A 20,635-nucleotide genomic window follows, 5' to 3' on the forward strand; every position below is an offset into this window, starting at 1 on the left:
ATATTACAATTCTTAGTTTCTCTAAAACTACACAGTGCCACTTTTAAAGTGACAGTAAGTAGTATAACTAAAGATAAACATAAAGTATTGTTTGAAATCACATCTTGCCAAGGAAATTGGCTTTTTAATATACTAAAAGAAATGCAGTCTGCGGTCATACAAGCCAAAAGCATTTCCCACAAACCTCAGAGCCACAACCCTGAGGCTACGTGAAACATATTCTCCCACAGAAACAGGTATTTAATCACTCAGGGGGCAAGAAACCTGTGGAAGTGAGTATCCGAGAGTGTGTGAGAGAGCTGTGGTGTGTTTTATGTCGACTGGAAGGCCGGTGGACTCCTGAATTGGCCCAGTGTGACTTCAGGAAAAATGTCGAACGAGGGGTTTAGAACATCCCGTCAGTGCCTTTGAACTTTGGACACACACACACACACACACACACACACACACACACACACACACACACACGGATAGTGGCCTCCCTCTAACATAAACTACAGTAGCAGCTGTTGCTAATCAGAACAAATGCTTAGTGTCAGCACGTGTGCAAGCGTGAGTGCATGTGAAAAGTGAAGGCACTGAAACGAGGAACACTTGTGTCACTATGCAGTCACCAGAGTATTTTATTCTTAGACACTTCCCCTCAAAAACGTGGCATTGTTTTTCAGGTTTGCAGTCATTTCACGGGTGCGGTACGGCTTCCTCAAATCCCTCAGATGTGTCTGGCAAAGACATTTCATCTTCCTTCCCTTCTGCGCCCAGCTGTGGTGTGACTGGTCCCGTCTTGGGCAGCCTGAGTAAACAGGTCCACAGTGAGCCGCTCTTTGGGAACCCCTTCATCTGCCTGCGGGGCTTCCATACGTTCCCGGCGATGGCGTATTCAAGCGTCAGCATGTGTTTAACTGTGAACGCGGAGTCCCCTCGTATCATCGCGGTGAACAGTGCCCCCTTGCTGTTGATGTAGTGTCCGGGCATGGCTGTCCACTGGCCCGTTGTGATGTTGTAGCAGTCCATCAGACAGCGCAGGAAGTCGTCACAAGGCCCGTTGCGCATCACGTACAGGTTGTCCCTGTGAGCCGCCATGCAGTGGCCGTAGCTTTGAGGTTTGATCATCGTTGTTTCAAGTTTCCATACATCTTTCACTGGTATGTACTCATAGATATCTGTGGTGTCTGGTGGTTTCCAGAAGCAAACGAACATCCGCCGTCTTGCCACAGCGCAAGCGGCGGACGCTACAGGCCTTGGCGCGTGTTGTATAAATGTCCACTCTCGCTTCCCAACGTCGTAAGTCTCTCCCGTGGAAATGGTCCGCTTTTGGAATTCTCCACCAATGGCATAGAGTCGTCCATCATGCCCCAGCAGAGTGAAGTCAAATCTTGGTTGCTGGGGACCTGGAAGAGCAGTCCAAACCCCTGACTCGGGATTGTAGCAGAAGCTGGCGTCCACCGTGTCCTTGCCATAACCGTAAACTCCCCCAACAATGTACAGTCGATTGTCAAGCACCGCCACTCCAGCCATGGACGTGCTACACAGAGTCGGAAGGTTCGTCAGATGCTTCCACTCTCCCTCTTTTTCATCAAGGTAGCAAATAACCCTGAAGGAGTCGGCCAGCAGCTCCATTGAAGGCGTGTGTGTGCCTATAGCAATATAGGAAGTAGGGGACAATGATTGAGAGTATTCAATGAGTTCTTCAGGAATTGTGCTCTCTGCCACTTCCTTAAGATCTTCAGAAGCGTCACAAAGGAAAAGAGCTGCCTTGTGAAAGAGCGCTTGCACCCCAAAGATGGAGGCGGCGTGGTAAAGCAGGAGGCAGTTGTCCGAGTCGATAATGTCGCAAAGATGCTGCACCAAACACGGAACCTGTAGGAAAGCGGCGCACTCGACAGCTTCGACGAGTTCATCGGGTTCGGTGATAGTGGGAATCTCGCCCCTGCAGACGGCGAGGGCGATGAGGAAGCCCCTTGCACGCACCCCTCCCTTCAGGTGCAGCTCGTCCCGGAGACTTTCTACCATCCCAGAGTGGAAGAGAGCGTGGAAGTAGTTGCTGGAACTCGCCAGCAAGGCCCGCTCCACGGTGAACCAGCTCTGCTCCACCCTCACTCTCACCCAGCCTGCCTGTCGCTCCCGACCGAGGGTTGCATTCTCGGCATGAATATCCCGGTCGACCTCCAGGCCTTCGGGCGCTTCCATGATCTCTTAAACCCCGGGTCTTTCCTCTTCCTTAAACAGGCTCTCAAGTGACAAGACAGTGTGTGCCTCGGGTGTAGATGAGGCATTTTTTCCCCAGAAGTGGCCGGTAAATAAAGGTTTGCAAGGGTTCCATTGCGTCCTGTCTGCACGGTCTGAAAATAGAGCGGTGCTATAGATAGCAGCTGCGCCACTCGCAAGCGTCAGGCAGGGAAAGGAAAACTGTTGACATGCACAGTAAGCGGTAATGTGGCTGCAGGCAAGTGGTGATTATCACAACCACAGTATAACCGGTTTGCTTAAGTGTTTGCTGAATTATTCATGATTGTCTTCCAGCTTTTGTCCCTTTAGATCCAGTTTGGTTTAACATGAGTATATTTTTTTTAACTATACACTTTCAATTGGTTCCTTCCTTGTAAGCATTTCAACATACAATAGGGGAAAACTCAAATCTGCAACCCAAGAGATGAAAGGTTTTCGAGGAGGTTAAAGTGTTCCCAAGAAGACAAGATAATGGAAAAATGAATATGTGCTACTATCGTGTGAGCTTTTTCTGCCTCCCAAGATGCAATGCAGCTGTTTCAAATACAATTAGAAGACTTTTTTCATCCTATGTAGGTGTTTCTGACCAAAAAGAAAGTATGTTACAAGTGTCAGAGAGATAGCAAGAAAGCCCAGAGAATTCTCCCCAATCTGGCTTTCCGAAGCTGAGCCACGCTGATTATTTTTATCACTACCTTCTCCTCTGCTCTGAGCTCCCAGCAGGCTCTCAGATACACTGTCTGTGTGTGTGTGTGTGTGTGTGTGTGTGCCAGATTCTTGGCATGGGAACCAGGGATTTTCCATGTTCCTCTGACTCGTTCGTTTTTTGGGCTCTTTTTCCCACTCTTTACTCAAAGCCCCCTCCACCACACCCCTGTTCCTCCTACAGAGCCACCCCTGCTCCTTGTTATTTATGCTCTGACTCCTCGATCCATTCCTTCTGCCCGATGTTTCTGTGGTGAGGATGTGTGTGTGTGTGTGTGTGTGTGTGTGTGTGTGGGAAGTGAAAGGAAGGAGCTGAAGTGACTGCAGTCTTCTGGTAGAAAAAGAATTACACCTGGCATGTCCCCTCTCCTTCTCTGTTTCATATCAGTCCAGCTGTTCTGTGGAATGGCTCAATGTGCTCCTCCTTAGACAGATTTCATTTTTTTTTGTTTTGTTTTTTAAACTGAGGGAGAAAGAGAAAGAAGATGGAGATAAGGGTGGGTGGGCGGTCCGGGGGGCTGCTGCTGCTGCTCTGGAATGCCTGGCTCTTTGTTTTAATTAATAACAGATGCCTGGACTGCTGTTTTTCTTTCACTGTGGAGCAGTTTACACTGTGTGTGTGTGTGCGTATGTGTGTGTGTGTGTGTGTCTGTCTGTCTGTTTGTGTGTGTGTGTGTGCACTACACTTTATGGCCTCTCTTTTTTTCTCAGAAGGATCACTTTGCCTTACGACGTCCCTGTCAGCCCCTTGAGCTGTTGTAGCTGTCTCTCTTACTTCCGGGGTCACACACTCGCAAAAGAATCTCTATGGTGCTTGTTTAAATAGATTTAAGCCAGTTTGTGGTCAAATCCAAAACCACAAAATGACATAATGTGCTGTGTTGCAACTTCTTAATGTTATTGTTTAGCAAATAAATTCTTCTGTAATTATTATTAATCCCTATAGGTTGTTTTGTTTTTTAATCGTTTATCATTTCAATTAACTAGTTTGCCATCATCAAAGAGCTCTACTATTAATCTACAAGTATTCAGCCGATGTTAATGTCGGTGACATATATTTCATTGGCTTCCTTGATCCAGAGGGCTTGCTTGTTTCCATTATTGTGCAACTGGCTTGATTCCACTCTGCTCCTCCGTGATTCATGGCATCGTCCATCTTGTTCTGTATCAAGATATAAGACTGGGCCTTCGTTTGAAAGAACCCAATGAAGTTTAATTCTGTCCCCTGAACTTATTTAAAGTATCTATGGGGCTCCTTTGTTTTGTCGTGCTAAAATGGTCTGTCTGTGTGCAGCCCCGACATCCAAAGGTAGTAGGTTGTTTAGCTTGGATGAATAGGCCAGATTCACTTGGCGGCCATTTACCATTGATGTAATGGTGGTAAGTTCGAATGCTGGGATAGTGTGATATCGCTGTAGGAATCACGTAAACACAGGGAAACTGACAAGTGTTATCTTTTCACCTCTTCGCGATTGATCAGCGACTGAAAGGGTGGTGGATAGTGAAAAACTTGAGGGACCTTTTTCAAGCTAACCAAATTGGTTGAGTTGAGTTAATGTGCGCCTTTCCTATCACATTGCTGTGGTCGAGCGCTAACAGGTAATCAAATACTCTGTTCTACGTCAAAATACGGCTGTGTCCCCCTGGATTTTTGCAATCTGTCATTCCGGTTGAAGATCATTCAGAAAGAGCTGAAATGTCATCAATTTGTCTTTAAAACCTGGGAGCATAGCAGTGGGACATTTGAGCTTCCAAACCTCAAGCATTACATCAGAAGAAAATGGCTGCCTTGTGAGCACGGCCTTTATTCATTAAGACCGCTCTGACACATGACATAACCATAATGTTTGATTTGACATATGTATTTCGCAGTTATTTTTTTAGACAATTAGACAAATGGCATCAAAAGCGATAAATGTTCCCTTGAATGTTATTAAAAAGTGTGTCAAGCTCGCACTTTGGCCTAATACTTTGGCTGATGTTAGGCCCAGGTAGTACTTTAAAGGCACAGCGTGTAATATCTGCCACTCAATCACAGCAAAGCAAAAGACGTGAGTGGAGGATGAGCTCATGGGTTCACGGGAGTTGTTGTTGTATTCTGAGCAATCCTGATGAAAATCTATTTGACATATGCTCGCGGATGAGGTAATGTTTTTAAGTTTCATTCACGTTATGTTTAGTCACTTCCCTCCTCACCATCTGACTCTCTCCTGGAGGATGTAGCAACAGGCGTCCAAATGAAGCGCAAAACAACTTAAGCATTGAAAACATTGAGTTGTTTTTATACATTTTACTGCAAGAAATGCTACATATTGTATCTTTAAGTGCTGTAAAGGAAAACAGATAAGTGTAGCCTCTCAGTTTACATTTCGTCGCTTAACTTTTTTAAAAAAAGTATTTTCTCATGTTTGCATCATTTTGAAGAGAGAAAACTGCAACGCTGAAACATCCCGATGCATGTATTTGCTGACACTTGCATTATGAAAAAAATCCTCAACAGCTCCGTAATGTGAAACTGATGTAAGGCTCCTTAAAAACCGCGGTGATAACATCTCTGTCTGTCCCACGCACTTCTCCTCCGCGGGTCTAATCACACAAACAAGTCACGGTCGCTGCGAGTGTGTGCCGGTGCCGCGAACATGACGCCAGTTATTCTGACCGATCTCGGCATCTGCTACGTGTTACTGGAAGTCTGTTAGTCCGCTGATGCGACATGGTGGTAAGAAGGGCTCATGAGCAGGGGATTCCCTGTTTTTCTTGGGATCTGACTGTCTTCGACAGCCCACATCAGAAATGATCAGTTTTATGCAAACAGACAGACGTGATTTGATTTTCAGTATTTGTGTTGTTCCCTAAGACTTCACTGAAGCACAACTATCTGAAGACCCACCACAGGCTGGTGACTGCCACATTTTACTGCCCACAGTGGAGTGTCTTTGCATAGAGGGAACAGCTTTTCCTTCATTGGACACCAAAGAGAAGCTAAGCAGTTCTGATCAGCTGCTCCCCGCACCTCAATTAACCAAACTCTGATCTCGACATGATGTTCACTTTCGCAAACGCACTTGCTTTTTTTTTTTCCTCCGCAGAGCTATCCTCCCCTCAGGCGCTGCCCGCGATGATGCATGCGGCTTCTCTTTTTGCTCAGGGGCTATATTTCATATTTCTGTGATCTTGCGGAGAATGTGACGGCCTTGGGGGAATCTCAGGGTAAAATGAAGGAAAGCAGACGGCGTGTCCGGATCAGCAGTGGGAGGAAACGTCAGACATGGTTAAGAAATCGCTTTGTGCCCCCCCCAACTTGCAGGGTTTCATAGAGTTCACTTGAGAAAACTTTTTAATAATATAGTCAGCAGCATCAAACTGTTGCAATATGAATATACGAGTGGTGTCCTCAGGTGTCATAGCATGTGTGTTTTCCTTCGAGGGGATCACCCATCTCTGAAGCTTCATTTTTCTCTCTTTACACCGGAAAGAATGCAGAGATCGCTGTCTCCTTCTGGTACGTACTAGGAGAAAAACGTGCATATCTGCCATCTCCTGCCTGCCACCATAGATGTGAGATAACTTGAGGCTTGTGGTCGCAGGTTGAGGGCATGAAGAATGTATTTCCATCACGAAAAAAGCCCTCCCAATCGTCACGGCTGGTGGGCTGTAAAGCACCAGAAATATCAACATCCGACGATGCGAATCGCACAGAGAGAGGAAGGTGGACGTGGGTGTGATGAATCAACTTTTTAACATGCTGTAATCGGTCACAGAAAAGCTACTGTCAGCCAATTTCCTCAATTCCAGGGAACTGTGTTTGTCTGACGAGGTGTGACTGCATCCCTGAGAGGTATTAACACTGGATCTGACAAGAGTTTTCCCCAGAATTTCTCCAGAATCTTCAACAAATGACCACGTATGTGGATATGTGAATCAGCAAACCCTGTGGCCATTTCATAGAAGTTTGAAAAACAAAACTCCGGAGGTATCCTTCAGTGTTTAATGGTCTTCTTGGTGAGGTTTAAGGCTTCATAATGATAAGTTAAAGCGAAAAAAAATACATATATATAGTAGTGGAGCATAGCCTCAGCTGAACTCTAAACACTCATCTCAACACCCGTGACTGTTGATTATGTTGCTCATTAACCGTCTTTAACTTAGTGCAAAAGTGATAGAGATTGTTCTGAATGAATGAGTCTTACTCAAGGAGCCATGCAGCCGAAAGTCGGGTAGTTTCCAGCAGCATTGGAAAAGGTTTGGACAGACGGTCGGTACCACACAGGAGATGAGAAGTAAGACAGAAGTGAAGCCAGACTGCTGATTGATTTCAGGAAAGCCACAGGGCCCACACACACACACACACACACACACACACACACACACACACACACACGTATTCATGCTCTCTCTCTCTTTTCCACGCTCATGCACACACACACACACACGTGCTTCCCCCAAAGGCAGGCATGTAACCCTCTGGTGCACCAGGTCAGACGAGGGATTGGTTACACGAGGAATTCCCTACTTAGTCCTGACGACACAGCTGGATCAGACGCATGTCACATATATATATATATATGTATATACATTTGACCTGGGAGTGGTGGTTTACATGTTGACACTGTGTGTGTGCCAGTGTGGAATGATAAATTCTGTAACCCCCTCTCTCTTTTTTCCCCGTTTCGTCAGGGCGTGGTCGGTCGGGAGCCGTTCCCCTTACCTTCAACTCCCGCTCACGCCTGCATAGACCCCTCGGAGAGTTACTACGAGGAGGCTCAGCCCTACGGGGAGGCCTTCAATGGTAAGAACTGGCAGCTCAGACACAAACTCTGCATACATAAATCTGATATATGACCAAACATGTTAGCTTTATATAGAGAATATATAGTGGGTCAGATTTTACTTTTTTTTCTGTGCATTTCAGGCTCACTTTCTGTTCTGTCTACAGTTTTAAAAGTCAAGATTCAGAGAAGTAAATGTTAGAATTAGTCATTACCAAGAGCTTAAAAAAAAGTTTAAATAAGCTGCTGAAAATTTCTGGCTCGTGTTCGTTTCCTGGAATTTGTAATCAAATCGCCCTGGCTCAAGAATTTTTTCACAGCAAAAAGCCCAGCTGATGGATTGTCCAATTAAATACTTGATACTCTCCTCGCTGTGAAAGGAGAATATCTGCAGTCGCATTGTGAAAGAGGAAGTGTTCCTTTTGTTTGACGAACGTCGTTTGACGCCGTGTCGTCACGGAAAAGCTGGTGGTTCACCAGGTAAAAAATGTGTGGAAGTGAGGCATTAAACTTTAACTCACTTAAAGGTGTAACTATGAACTTTTATCTGGTTATGACAGTTTCTAAATACTACTGCACAGAAGAAAACAAAACTAAAACTACTTTCAATGCAGTTGTTTATCTTGCACAGCCACAAAAAGATACCTCACCTCACCTCATCCTCAACGTATGGAGAACAAAAGCTGACAAATTAAGAAATTAATAAAGAGTCATTTAAAAGGCTAAATAAATGAATCAATATGCCATATAATGCACCAGAAATAAATTTAAGAAATAAATGTAGGCATTCGTTGATAAATAAATTGGGACATAAACAGATGTCTCAGCTCCATTTTGCCTAAGATGTAAACTTGAAAGGGAAAGTAGATCAATACCGAGGTGCATTAAAGCAGAAATATCTATTTATTATGTTTTTTTAGATATATCTATATACACATTGTATTTATTGATTAATTGATAGATTTAGTTTAAGTATCAATTTTGGTGCATTTAATGACACATTTCATTATGAACTTGATCTCTTTATACTAGACTCTTTATAAAAGGAGATGCCTGGCATCAAAATATACTTTAAGTACCAAATGTTAAAGTTCTTATTGAACAGTATGGCCCATTTCAGAATATTATATTATATATAATTAATATTGGACATTAATTACTGATGCATTCGCATGTTTAACACTTTGATGTTGAAGCTGGCAAAAGTTGTTTAACTACGTTGCATTTTTTTTATCTGCTGGGTGTTGAATTTCCACTCAGGGATTAAGAAAGCGTTATTTTATTATAATACTGCATCATAATTAATTTGATAATATTTTACATTGTTAATCTAAATCTCTCAGTAGATCTGAAACTGTGCAATGTTTCCCTCTGAATTGAATTGTACCTCAAACTTACAAACAGCACTTAAGTTAATGTAAATGTCTTTCCACTGCTGTGATCTTGTGGTATTTCACATATATATGTTAACAATAAGTTCCGACCAAAACTGCTGCGTCTGTTCTTCAGAAAAACCCGAACCTTTAAGCTGTTAACCATAATAGAAAAAGGCTGAGACTCTCTACAGGAAAAAATATCTGGTTTTCTGAGAAAGCGGTTACTAGCACTGCAAGACATACGCCATGTGTCGGGCTGGGGTAAATACATTTGAATATGTGTGTGTGTGTGTGTGTGTATATATCACTATAGCACAGCCACTGAGAATACTGTCAGTGTGTGTGACGTGTGTCAGTGGACGCATGTTATCATTTTCACAGCCTCACCTGATCATCTCTGACGTAAGCAATAAACATACTTTTGGTTATTTGCAAGTAATGACACATTATGATGAGGTTGATCAGGCACAATTCCTGCATCCTCAAAGTTCTGCGTAAAAGCCCGAAGAATTGTCAAGGATTTTGGAAAGGTGGCCTATTTGACAAAACAACTTCATTTGGTTTCCTGTTGCTGAGAATGTTACGTGAGTGGATCTATGCTGGAATCCTGAAAACGTTTAGAAAATAAGCAATGGCCCTTTAATGTTGTCATATGCTGCAATTCATAAAGATTTTTTTTGCATTCATCTTTTCTGTGAATATAGAAAAATAGATATTTTCCCTCCTGATTTTCTTGCAATCTTCCAAACTTCTTCTTCTTCTTCTTCTTCTTCTTCTTCTTCTTCTTCTTCTTCTTCCTCCACGTTTTGGCCTCCTCTCAGGGCCCTGGATGCGAGTGCACAGCTCTGACAGTGTGGTGTATGCTGTTATCAACAGGGGTAGCTACCTCTCCATCACTGGTTGTGTGTGTTTATGTGCACGGCATGTCTCGGTCCTGCAGCTGTTTGAGGCATGAGCCAGAATGTGCACGGCCCCTCGACCGGCATGTCCTCAGCCCTCGTTGTCCGGCATGACCATCGCCTTGCATGCAGACAGCCGAACTAAATTTCAAGTCCCATCTTATCAACTTCCTGTTTTCCTTTGCATCATATCTTGGGTTCTTTTGTCTGTTACCATCACCATTAATCTGTAAACAGCTTATTTGCAGCCTTGACTGTTGCGAGAAGATTACTTCCCACTCAAGAAGATCATCAGCATCAAGAAACCATTGACATCATCGGCCATCCAAACTCATTTAACGTGTATCCACTCATACCATTTAACCCCCCTCCCCTTTGTGACCTTTGTGTGTTTCAGTTTCTTCAGTGACAGCATCGAGTTTCTGATTTTTGTTTTTGTTTTTCTCAGATGACGGGGAGGCGGTCAGCAGCTCATACGAGTCCTACGATGAGGAGGAGCCGGTGACCAGAGGGAAGTCGCCGTCGGCGCAGCACCAGTGGCCATCAGCCGAGGCGTCCATCGAGCTGATGAAGGACGCCCGCATCTGCGCCTTCCTGTGGAGGAAGAAGTGGCTGGGCCAGTGGGCCAAGCAGCTGTGTGTCATCAAAGAACACCGCCTGCTGGTGGGTAACAAGACTGTGTTAAATTCTGAGTTAAAGTTCGGTACGCAGCAATCACTGTCACGAGCACAGAGGGTTTTATGAAGGGAAGGATTTGTTTGTAATTATAACAGTTTTATGTAACTCAATGTGGAAAAATGTTTAAACAAACAAAATCCTCAAAATACATTTCAAAGTCCACGTCCAGCTGGCACAAGCTCTCCTTGTTTTGCAACTTATTTTTAGGAGTGGAAAATGAAAATCCATTAAATCAACCTGTAAATACATGTAGTAGTAGCGCGGTCTATTATGGTATTCTACTCATATGGCCTGAGAAAGAAACTCGCCCGTGCCATGGCAAAATGCACAATCCTACTCCTGTGACTGGGAAACTTAAGAGACTATTGAAACATTTAAGAAACTCTCATAGATTTGCAGTAAGGCTAGTTTTAGCCTACTTTGTATTGACAGTGAAGAAAGTGACTACATTTATGTGACAGGAAGCTGTTATCATTACAAATCTCTGATAAACAAGCTGTAGGCTAAGCTAGCTGCCCAGCACAGAATGGCAGACAATGTTCGCGTCTTGTTGTTGGGGACCAAAACGGGGTTAACAGAAGAAGAGACAAATGCAAACCTGAATGATCGCTAATGCTGCTTTGCATCCGTTCACTAATATATTCGCCATATCACCTTTATCAGATGGTGGGTTTACAGTTTGTTGCACTGCCCCCAAGTGGTCAAAAATTCAGTTAATGAACATTGAAGTACAGAGCTAGAGTGCTAAATGCAAAAATATTTGTATATTTTTTGTTTGTTTTTTTCAAAAACTTAATCGTTATGCTAGCTGGGCTAATGACCTCCTGATGTTAGCGCCATAAATAACGCACGTATGTCACATTGTCTGGCTCTCAGAAATAAAAGCGAACAAGCCTCTTTACCGTTATTTCCAACTGTTCTCTTAACTTAATGTGATTTTCTTACATTGACATTGTGACATGTCAAACATCTGTTATGAAAAATTATTTTCTTGACTGACGACACGACTTCCAAAAGTACCAGTACGACCTATTTTAAATGTATTACATCTGTTTGCATATGACTGGCTGGGTTCACTTCCTCATCCTCAAAAGCCTTTCAATAATTGACCATCTGGCCTCAGGTGTGGTCCAATATTAGTCACGACTCGTGTTATATCAGAAAGAGTAAATATTTATATGCTGTGTTACAAAAACGTGTAATAATCCACAAGACAACAAAACTGTCCCGGTCAGCGACATGACAGATGGACCCGCATGGATTTGTGAATAAATACAAGAGACTGGAAACCTTTTTCTAACACTGCTTTGCTTTGTTTGTTATTGATACTTATTAAACAGCATACAATTTACCGCAAATACACCAAACTGTTATCTCCATCTCCTTCAGTGCTACAAGAGCTCCAAGGAGCAGACGCCTCTGCTGGATGTGAGTCTGCTGGGCTGCAGCGTGGTCTACAAGGAGAAGCAGCTGAAGAGGAAAGAGCACAAACTGAAGATCATACCTGTGGGAGGAGAGGCCATCGTGCTGGCACTGCAGAGCAAGGAGCAGACAGAGCAGTGGCTGAAGGTAAGCCAGTCCAACAAGTGACACGTGGAGGAAGGTTTATTTCTCAACTTTGCTCAAGTTTCAGAAGAATTGTGCGGTTTCGGTGTTGCCACAAATCAACCTCTTCTCCGTTCAACAGGTGATTCAGGAGATCAGTCCCAAACCAGCCGAAAACTGTGACTCCCAGCACTCCGTGTCCGACTCGCCGAGGCTCATTTGTACAAAGGTGGACTTACTTTGAGCGTTCATGCTTTAGAGTACCTGTCAACTTTGCAGTTGGTCCGAGGAGTTTGTCAGCGCGCATGCGAAATGACCCAAATGCTGATGTTTGCTTCCAGGGAGAGCTGAGCGAAAGACACTCGGTGGCGTCAGAGAGTGGCAGCAGCACCGACAGCCACGCCGAGACTCCCGAAAACAAAGATGGTGAGTCGTTACTCCTGTCCAAAGACATGGGTTTAGGCACATGCTGCTGCTGCGAGCATCATTTAAGCATTCTCCTGCTCCTTATGTTCACAGTGAAGAAAAAGTATGGCGCAGGGTTGAAGTTCAGCAACCTCATGAACATCGGCAAGAAGAAACCGTCCTCGTTAGAGAGCCCAGAGAAATGTGTGGACACCTCAGGTAAGCAGAGTTCTCCTGAGTGTGTCATCTCAGGTGAACTTCTCAGCCTTGGACACAGTCTGTGTTCTGTTCTTTGGCTCCTGTCGATGATATTCCTACAGGAAGAGATTTCTGCTGAAGGTCTCCATGTGTGGTTATTTCATGTCAGCCTTAATGGTCTTTATTGAGTATTCATAATTGGGTGGAACTAAAGGTTTGGCCTGTTTTTCACACATTGCATTTTTGTGTGCCAAGACCGACAAAATTGGTCATGGATCCACCTGTCATATTTTTTTTCTTCTCTAACTTCATGCTGATGTGTCTTTTTACAAAATGATGGCTGAAATAAAATGCAGGGAGTACTCAACCAATTGCTGTAAGCCCCGCCCCCAAAGTGCCCCCAAACAGGGACTTTCTTGGGTGTAAAATAAAGTCTCTGGAATTTAATTTGAAACCAAATGAACCCTGCTCCTCCAAAGTTCCTCCAGAGTTCCTCCAAAGTTCCCTAGTCCATGAGGTAAGTTTGTGCAGTGGAAACACAGCTAAAGGTAGCCGCTGGTGAGGTCTACTGGCCTTAAACTTGTCTTCTGCTTTCACAAGACAACACAGTATGAGATGCTCAGAGAAAACAGGTACCTCGCGGTGACGTTACCTTTCCTTTCCCTCTGCCAGGCTACCTCAACGTGTTGGTGAACAGCCAATGGCGGACCTGCTGGTGTCTAATCAAGAACGGGCAGCTGTGGTTTTACCAGGACAAGGGCAAGAACAAAGTGAGCCAGCCAGCTGTGACGCTGGGGGGCTGCAGCGTGTTGCCCGACCCCAGCCCCGAGCACCTGTACTCCTTCAGGATCGACATGGACGGCACACAGCTGGCCACCTTAGAGGTAGACAACCCGCCGTCTCTGCAGTTTTTAATGTAGGCTAGTAGTCACTTCCATCATTGCTACGACTGTAAAAGCTGGATACAATTACAGTTGTTTGGTAGTGCAAATATTTCCCCAGCTGCTGCTGAATGAATGGTTTGACACTCTGTAACCAAAGTGAAGGCTGTCAGCTGTGATCTGGTGGGTTACAAGCATGACAAAAGTGTATGCCAAAGGAGTTGTGGGGACCGTGATATCTGCTGTTGTTTGCCTCACATGAGAGCTTACTTCAGCATGACCCTGTGGGAGAAAACACCAGAAATCTAACGCGCCTGGAACGGCAAGAGCAAACATCAGCATCGCTCTGAAAAGAGAAATGGAACACAGCCACTTATAGGAACCCTGAACACTGACATGACCTCATGGAAATCACTTTCTGCTGACAGCAAACTTGGCATGTGTCATATACGTGTGCACCGAAGGGTGGTCTGCATGTTTGTGTGCGTGTGTGTGCGTGTGTGTGCGTGTGTGTGTGTAGGGTGTGGGTGTACTGGGATTTCAGGGACCGATGCTACGCCCTTTTTCATTAGCCTTTCAGTACCACCCTGCTACAGTGGATATTTGGTCATAGGCAATGGAATTCCATGTTTAGTCTTGAGGGCTCAGTCTGACACATTTATGCCGCCCCCCCCCCCCCGTTATGAGATTCTCTAATTTCACGAAGTAGGTCCATGGAAACAGACAACCTATTTGCATTCTGTGAAATATGTGTCAAGGGTTTGTTTTCGATTTGACCTCTGCCTCAGAGCTTTGATGGAGGCAGAGTGGAAACAGTTGGCTTTATATTAATAAGGCAGGTTTTGTTGTTTGCTGATCTAATGGGAAAGAAAATGCCAACTGGACTTTGGTTTGGAACCATCTAGAGGTAACAGAGTCCATGCTCATTCACTTCGGTGTTACCTCAGTTTCTATCCCTCTCCTTCTTCACCTTTGTGCCTCCTCGGTCATTTTCCTTTGTAGCGTAGTATCATCACAGTTATTCAGGTTGCCCCACCGTTACATGGGGATGACTACGTACAGCTCCAGGGAAAAAGAAATCCTCCCCGAGACTCAATAGCAGATGCCGATCTTTTGTTGTGTAAATCGAGCCTGTCAGGGAACAACCCAACCTGGATCTCAGACAAAGTAGCTCAGTGGAATCGAGGCAATCCACATCCAAAATACTGGACAATCAGTATTTACTTCATAATTCTAAGTCCAAAAAAGTTGGAAAGTTGTCTATTTCCACGTAACTGTCGCAAAACATTACATTCTCACCCCTGCCAGAGGTTATGTCTCGCTGTTTCTCAGATAGACATTTCACCTCTCAAGAGGTCGCTCATATTGAAATGCTGCTGGGAATAAATGCCGTAACAATCATCTAATTGATACAAAGTGACAGTTGGCATGCCATAAGAACCGCAGTGGAGTTTTAATCGCATGATGTCGCAAGTGCATGGTATGTACCCAATGCACTTTGTTCCACTCCTTCCTCTCTCTCTCTCTCTCTCTCTCTCTCAGGCTAAGACGTCCGCAGACATGGGCCACTGGCTCGGCCTCTTGCTGTCACAGACGGGGAACAAGACGGACCCCGAGGAGCTGACGTACGACTACGTCAATGCAGAGAGGATCACCAGCATCGTCGCTGCTGCCAAGACGTCCTATTAGTGAGATACTAGTCACCTTTTCAGCAGGCACCGGTCCCACTGCTGTGTGTCGGCACGTTATTTAAACCAGGTTTCTGTGTGTGTTTTTTTGTGTGTCTCTCTAGCTTGATGCAGAGGAGGTATTCAGAGCCAAACACTTACATAGACACACCACCCGCCATTTCTAACAACTCGGAAGAACTGTATGATGATGTGGCGTCCATAGCTGACCCAGAGGTATGTCTTCGCTTTTTGTTTTTATCTCAGGAATCCCACTGAGAGAAATGTGTTTAATATTTTGCTCTGTGGAGTTAAAAAAAACATGCAGAAGCAGAATTTACCAAATTAAAAAGCAGACAATATGATTTTATTAATATATCAATGAAGGATTCATCAGTGGTTTATCTATCGATTGTTTTCTTTGAGTCTGGCCACCAGATACTTCTAGAAAACAAAGAAAATCATAAAATATTCACAATTAAGACTAGATATGGTTTTTGAAAGGTTCTTGTTAAAAGCAAATTTTAATAGGTAGCACAGATTTATTAACCTTAATAAGGCTCTCTCTTTAGATCCTGTAACTGCAAAAGCATAAAGTATGCATTCATCTAAATGAATCAATAAAGGTTTTTACAATAAAATAATAGCACATTTATTTAAGTTGCCAATAAATGTGCAAGTAATTCTGTAAAACAACAACTCATTAGGCTGTTAATGTTCTGAAGTAGTCCATAAACTGTTTACATTTTTATAAATTACTTATAAACTAATACTAAATGTGTTTTTTACGCTATTATTAACACTTATTAAAGGGGCAACATGTAATTTTTATGTAAAAAAAAAAAAAAAGCCAAAATTATCAACAGAATGTGAAGAAAAATAATAGTTTTAACAGATGTAGAAGATATAAACTGAAGTAAGCATGCTAACCAACTAGCTTTGGGAACAAATACCTCTTTTTCCCAGGCAGTGGTCCAAAGGACCTGTGCTAAAGGTTAGCTGACGTGCTAACAGTAGCCACAGTCAGAAAAAGTGCTATTTTAATTATCTCTGTCAACATCCACGATATAGTATCCGTTTTGAATTGTGGTGAAACATGTACTGTTTTCGATTTCATTTTCATTCTTACACATACTTTCACCCCCGGCCACTTTCCAGCCGAATAACTTCCTCCTTTGGTGTAATGCAGGATGTTGAGGAGGGTGGCCTGCCAGACGGAGAGGACATCAATCTGCAGGAACATAGTGAGACATGCACACAAGGAACCAAGGACTTGGCGGCAAAAGAAGGCGACACTGATGACAGGATTTACTTGGACCTCATCCCTGTGCGCTCCTTCCTCCACACGTCCTGTGGGCCTAAAACGCCCCCTGCCAAAGAAACTTCTGGACATTCCCCGGTCCCAGCAGAGGAGCAGAAGGATGCCTCATCTCAAGTGAAAGAGGTGGATAATAGTGACGTATGCAAGTTTCCTGCATTATGTTTAGACGCAGTAATTTGAGCTCTAATTCCCTGCTTAATGCACTGATTCCAGGTCACTCCTACTAACCGCACTGAGCCGGACTCACCACCTGCGACAAATGGAACAAGTTCAACCTCCGCGACCAGCAAACCAGAGCAAGAGCATCCAGCGACTCCCACTCCACCACAGCCACCAACTCAACAGGTCAAGGCCTCAGCCCAAAGCCAGGAGACCCCCAAGAAGAACAGTCTGGAAATCCCGCAGGTCTTCAACTCCCCAGGGGGCCAAATCCATAAAGGCCCGACAGTGCAGGCTGCTGCTGGGCTCCCTCACAGTCCTAAGCCTGCACGGCCCAAAGCACATACCATAGGTGAGGACTGGAGAGTTGGGTTCACTCCTTGGACCACCGCCACACACACTTCTTTTTTCAATATATGAAGCAGAAAAAGCAGATTAAAAAGCACTTCAGTTCCAGTGTGACCTTACGGCACCATGGCGCCCTCTGGTGAAAGGCTGCATCCACTGCAGTCAAAGGCACAGCTGCACAGTGGAGTGCACATTTCTCTGTCTTTGGGTAAATGTCACGATAAATATCAGATATTATTTTATTCCAGGGTCCCCTGGGGCAGTGGAAGGGAAGCTGGGCAAGAACCGCACAGAGGCGGACATGCGCCGCTACATCGATGAGCGCGACCGCCTGGAGAAAGAGCGGGAGGAGGTGAGGAGCACTCTGGCCAACCTGAAGAAGGAGAGAAGGGAATGCAAAGAGGAGCTCAGCACCTGCCAAGGTACGTCTGCCTCACTTCCCTGTGGTGTGTCACAGCACCCATTAACACACCTCCGTGCGTGACTGACAGCTGCCTGTCGTCCTCAGATCCCAAGCAGCAGGCCTCTTTAGAAGCCCGCCTGAAGCAGAAGGAGGAGGCGTGTCGAGAGGCGGAGCGCCGCAGGGTGGAAGTGGAGCTGCGACTGGTCGAGGTGAAGGAGAGTCTGAAGAAGGTGGAGTCGGGGCCTTTCACGCTGGGGACCACACTGGACAGCAGCCTCCAGGACACGCCTGCGGTCAGCGCACTGGCTTTGACGTTCAGTGTCCATTGTGTTTTCAACACTTTCAGCCAGATTCTCTAACTACCTCTCTGCTATTCTACCCTCAGACCAAATCAGCCGCCATCCCTGCTCCCCAGGCACCATCATCATCATCAACAGTATCATCATCAGTATCAGTATCATCATCATCATCATCATCATCATCAGTCCAACCCTCCAACAGCAACGTCAGCGCAGACTCGGCCTCCCCTGTCAACTCTGCATCTGCGCTAAAGAACAGACCTCCCTCCTTAATGGCCCCCAAAGGCAACGTCATGCAGAAAGCTAAGGTGAGACACTGTTATCTCAAGATCGCAATTACCAATTCCAAGAAGAAGGAGCTTTATTATGAAGAGACAATGAGACCTGTTATTGCGAGGAAAATTATTATTTTCCTAACTTTAATGTTTATCGCAGATCAGGACTGCCATGCATGTGCTACAACAAGTGTAGATGGCAGCTTGGCAATATTAGCAGCTGATTCAAGCCAATTTTCATGAAAAAACAAGATGTTATTATGAGAAAACATTGAAAAAAAAGGCCGTACTTGGTTTCTGCATCTCAATAAACCAAAATTTCACCCATCTTTTGTATCAACAGGAGTGGGAGAAGAAATCCACCACCTAGAAGGAAAACCCGAACGAATTCCTTTGACTTCTCAAATCCTCCCGGAGCAGACAGCTCGATCAACATCCCTCGTCCTCATCGCCTCCTTGCCGAGACTACAAAGAGCCAATCAGAGAGATGCACAGGCCGTCTTCTCAAAATACCACTGGATAATCTGCAATGACTTTTCAAGTTGTATTTTTTTTCTCCATTTACTAAAACGAGGACATCGACGTAGTAGCATTTTGGCCAGTCCAACAGCTGTTCCTGTTAAAGATGCACGAATGGGATGTTTCAAAACAACAGCCAGATGTTTTTTTTTAAAAACCACTGAAGTTTGAGATGAAAGACGACCCTCTACGAAAATTGGCCATTTTGTACACTCTAGATTGTAGCTTGGTTCGTATATGCTGGTAGCCAAGATGTAAATATATGTACACCATTATTCAGCCTGTTGGCTTGTATTGCTAGCTAAAAATGCACTTTTTATTCAAATAAAAATGTACTGACAACAACACTGGCTTTAAATTTGTTTGTGAAGATTTTTCACCCTTTTTCCTTTAAAGCAGGGGTGGGAACCTTTTTCCCATCGAGGGCCATTTAAGTTTTCATACCGTCCCTCAGGGGCCATGACATTTTTTTTTTTTAAAGGTGAGCAGCTCACAACATAATTTTTATGGCCTCTTTAACTTAATTGCAATAACGTAAATATCATGACGATTAATTAATGTTTTAGCCAATTTTAATTTCATCCATCTCAGTGTATCTTTAAGCCAATTAATTGTCTGTTCCTGTCGTTTTTTATATTCACTGATGTTTAGCAGTTTAAGCAGTAAATAACCTATAATATACCTCAAATCATTTCAGAGCATTCTGATGTGAAATAAAAAAAAAATGCTCTTATAAATCTCATATATCAGCTTTAAATCACTCGAAAATGACAGATCTGAGTTCTCTCATATAAGGTTGTCTACTATCTGAGGTGAAATTGTTGAGTGGAAACAGGGAGTTTTCTTTTGAAAGCAGGCTGAATATAGCTCCGATGTCATTTGTCGAGTGATTTAAGAGGGCCGTATCAGTTTATTTTCACATCAGAATACTCTGAAATGATTCGAGGTACATTATGAGGTTGTCTACTGTCAATCTGAGGTGGAAAAAAATAAACTTACTTACCAGCATCATTATCATATCAGTGTGACCTAATGCGATGGCTGGAGTTGCTTCTCCTTGGTGAGACGTCTGATGTCAGGTGGCAGTGATGCCGTTGCCACTCTCAGCTGGTCGTCCAGGTTTGGGTCAGTCAGTCTTGAACGGAGCCGAGTCTTTGCAAGAGTCAGTTTTGAAAAGAAAAACTGGAAATCTCTTGCAGAATCCCTCAATGATTCCACAATGTGCCATGTCAGTCTGAGACGGTTCTCTTGAGATAAACTGACACTTTGGAACAGCTCGATTTTTTTTTCTTCTGGCTAGGTGCTCCACAAATTCATCTTTGGCATGAGGTTTCAAATTCTTAGCAATTAGCTCACTCGCCACGATGAAGCTAGCCTGCGTCACGTTGTCCTGGTCTGCTCGCGGTTTGGATAAAACTGCTTGGCAACTTTATCCACGCGCACTTGTCCTTTCAAAGCATACAGTTTTGCATGTTTCGCGCTATAATGACGCTCAAGGTTTGAGTTTTCATTACTGCCGAAGCGTCCCCACAAACCAGGCACACGGACTTGCCTTTCACTTCTAACAAAGAAGAATTCATTCGTCCATTTATCCTTGAAAGAGCGACACTCCTACCAACTTTTCTATTCTTACTCGCCATCTCCCGTTTTAGCCAAAGCGAGTCTCCTCTTGTTGTTGTCACTTGTCAATCACTGAAGACACGACGCGATGAGATGACACACGATGATGTTGTGTTCAATAACCTTAGTCATGGCCGGGAAAGACAGACACCGGCCCAAGGGTCATTAAATTGCACATTTGAAAAAAAAAAATATTAATTTTTAATTATTATTATTATTATTTTTAAGAATTTTTTTTTTTTGTGAATGTATTTACGGATTGCCTCAAGGGCCAGCATACGGAGGCCGGAGGTTCCCCACCCCTGCTTTAAAGTGTAGTTTTGGGTTCAATATTCAAAA

The 20,635-nt window shown here is 44.1% G+C and overlaps 2 protein-coding genes and 1 long non-coding RNA gene across 4 annotated transcripts in view; 1 reads left to right on the top strand and 2 right to left on the bottom strand.

Moving 5' to 3' along the window:
* The window catches only part of afap1l2 (actin filament associated protein 1-like 2), a 39,992-nt gene extending 20,971 nt beyond the window's left edge, over nt 1–19,021 (top strand). Inside the window, exons 5-20 of one of the 2 annotated variants that reach the window (XM_037081785.1) lie at nt 7,612–7,723; nt 9,901–9,957; nt 10,427–10,641; nt 12,046–12,225; nt 12,344–12,430; nt 12,543–12,627; nt 12,721–12,825; nt 13,477–13,688; nt 15,228–15,373; nt 15,478–15,589; nt 16,542–16,796; nt 16,887–17,184; nt 17,429–17,602; nt 17,689–17,876; nt 17,969–18,190; nt 18,501–19,021. In XM_037081785.1, coding sequence (XP_036937680.1) covers nt 7,612–7,723; nt 9,901–9,957; nt 10,427–10,641; nt 12,046–12,225; nt 12,344–12,430; nt 12,543–12,627; nt 12,721–12,825; nt 13,477–13,688; nt 15,228–15,373; nt 15,478–15,589; nt 16,542–16,796; nt 16,887–17,184; nt 17,429–17,602; nt 17,689–17,876; nt 17,969–18,190; nt 18,501–18,527 — 2,475 coding nt within the window. In that variant the 3' untranslated portion in view covers nt 18,528–19,021. The remainder of the gene's footprint in view (nt 1–7,611; nt 7,724–9,900; nt 9,958–10,426; nt 10,642–12,045; nt 12,226–12,343; nt 12,431–12,542; nt 12,628–12,720; nt 12,826–13,476; nt 13,689–15,227; nt 15,374–15,477; nt 15,590–16,541; nt 16,797–16,886; nt 17,185–17,428; nt 17,603–17,688; nt 17,877–17,968; nt 18,191–18,500) is intronic. The other variant, XM_037081786.1, reaches the window with a different exon arrangement.
* Nucleotides 1–20,348, bottom strand: part of LOC119009994 — a 42,428-nt gene extending 22,080 nt beyond the window's left edge. Inside the window, exon 1 of the long non-coding RNA XR_005071866.1 lies at nt 19,680–20,348. This is a non-coding gene — a long non-coding RNA (uncharacterized LOC119009994). The remainder of the gene's footprint in view (nt 1–19,679) is intronic.
* LOC119009993 (kelch repeat and BTB domain-containing protein 13) lies at nt 5–3,339 on the bottom strand. The gene has a single exon (XM_037081787.1). It carries the CDS (start codon nt 2,188–2,190, stop codon nt 682–684), a length of 1,509 nt encoding a protein of 502 aa, XP_036937682.1. The 5' UTR covers nt 2,191–3,339; the 3' UTR covers nt 5–681.
* Nucleotides 20,349–20,635: the final 287 nt, after the last annotated feature.

Source organism: Acanthopagrus latus, chromosome 20, assembly GCF_904848185.1.
Source record: "Acanthopagrus latus isolate v.2019 chromosome 20, fAcaLat1.1, whole genome shotgun sequence".
NCBI classification, from domain to species: domain Eukaryota; kingdom Metazoa; phylum Chordata; class Actinopteri; order Spariformes; family Sparidae; genus Acanthopagrus; species Acanthopagrus latus.

Bases quoted from the DNA above. Each gene is read 5' to 3' on its own strand.
- LOC119009993 (XM_037081787.1), bottom strand. From the start codon at position 2,190: ATGGAAGCGCCCGAAGGCCTGGAGGTCGACCGGGATATTCATGCCGAG.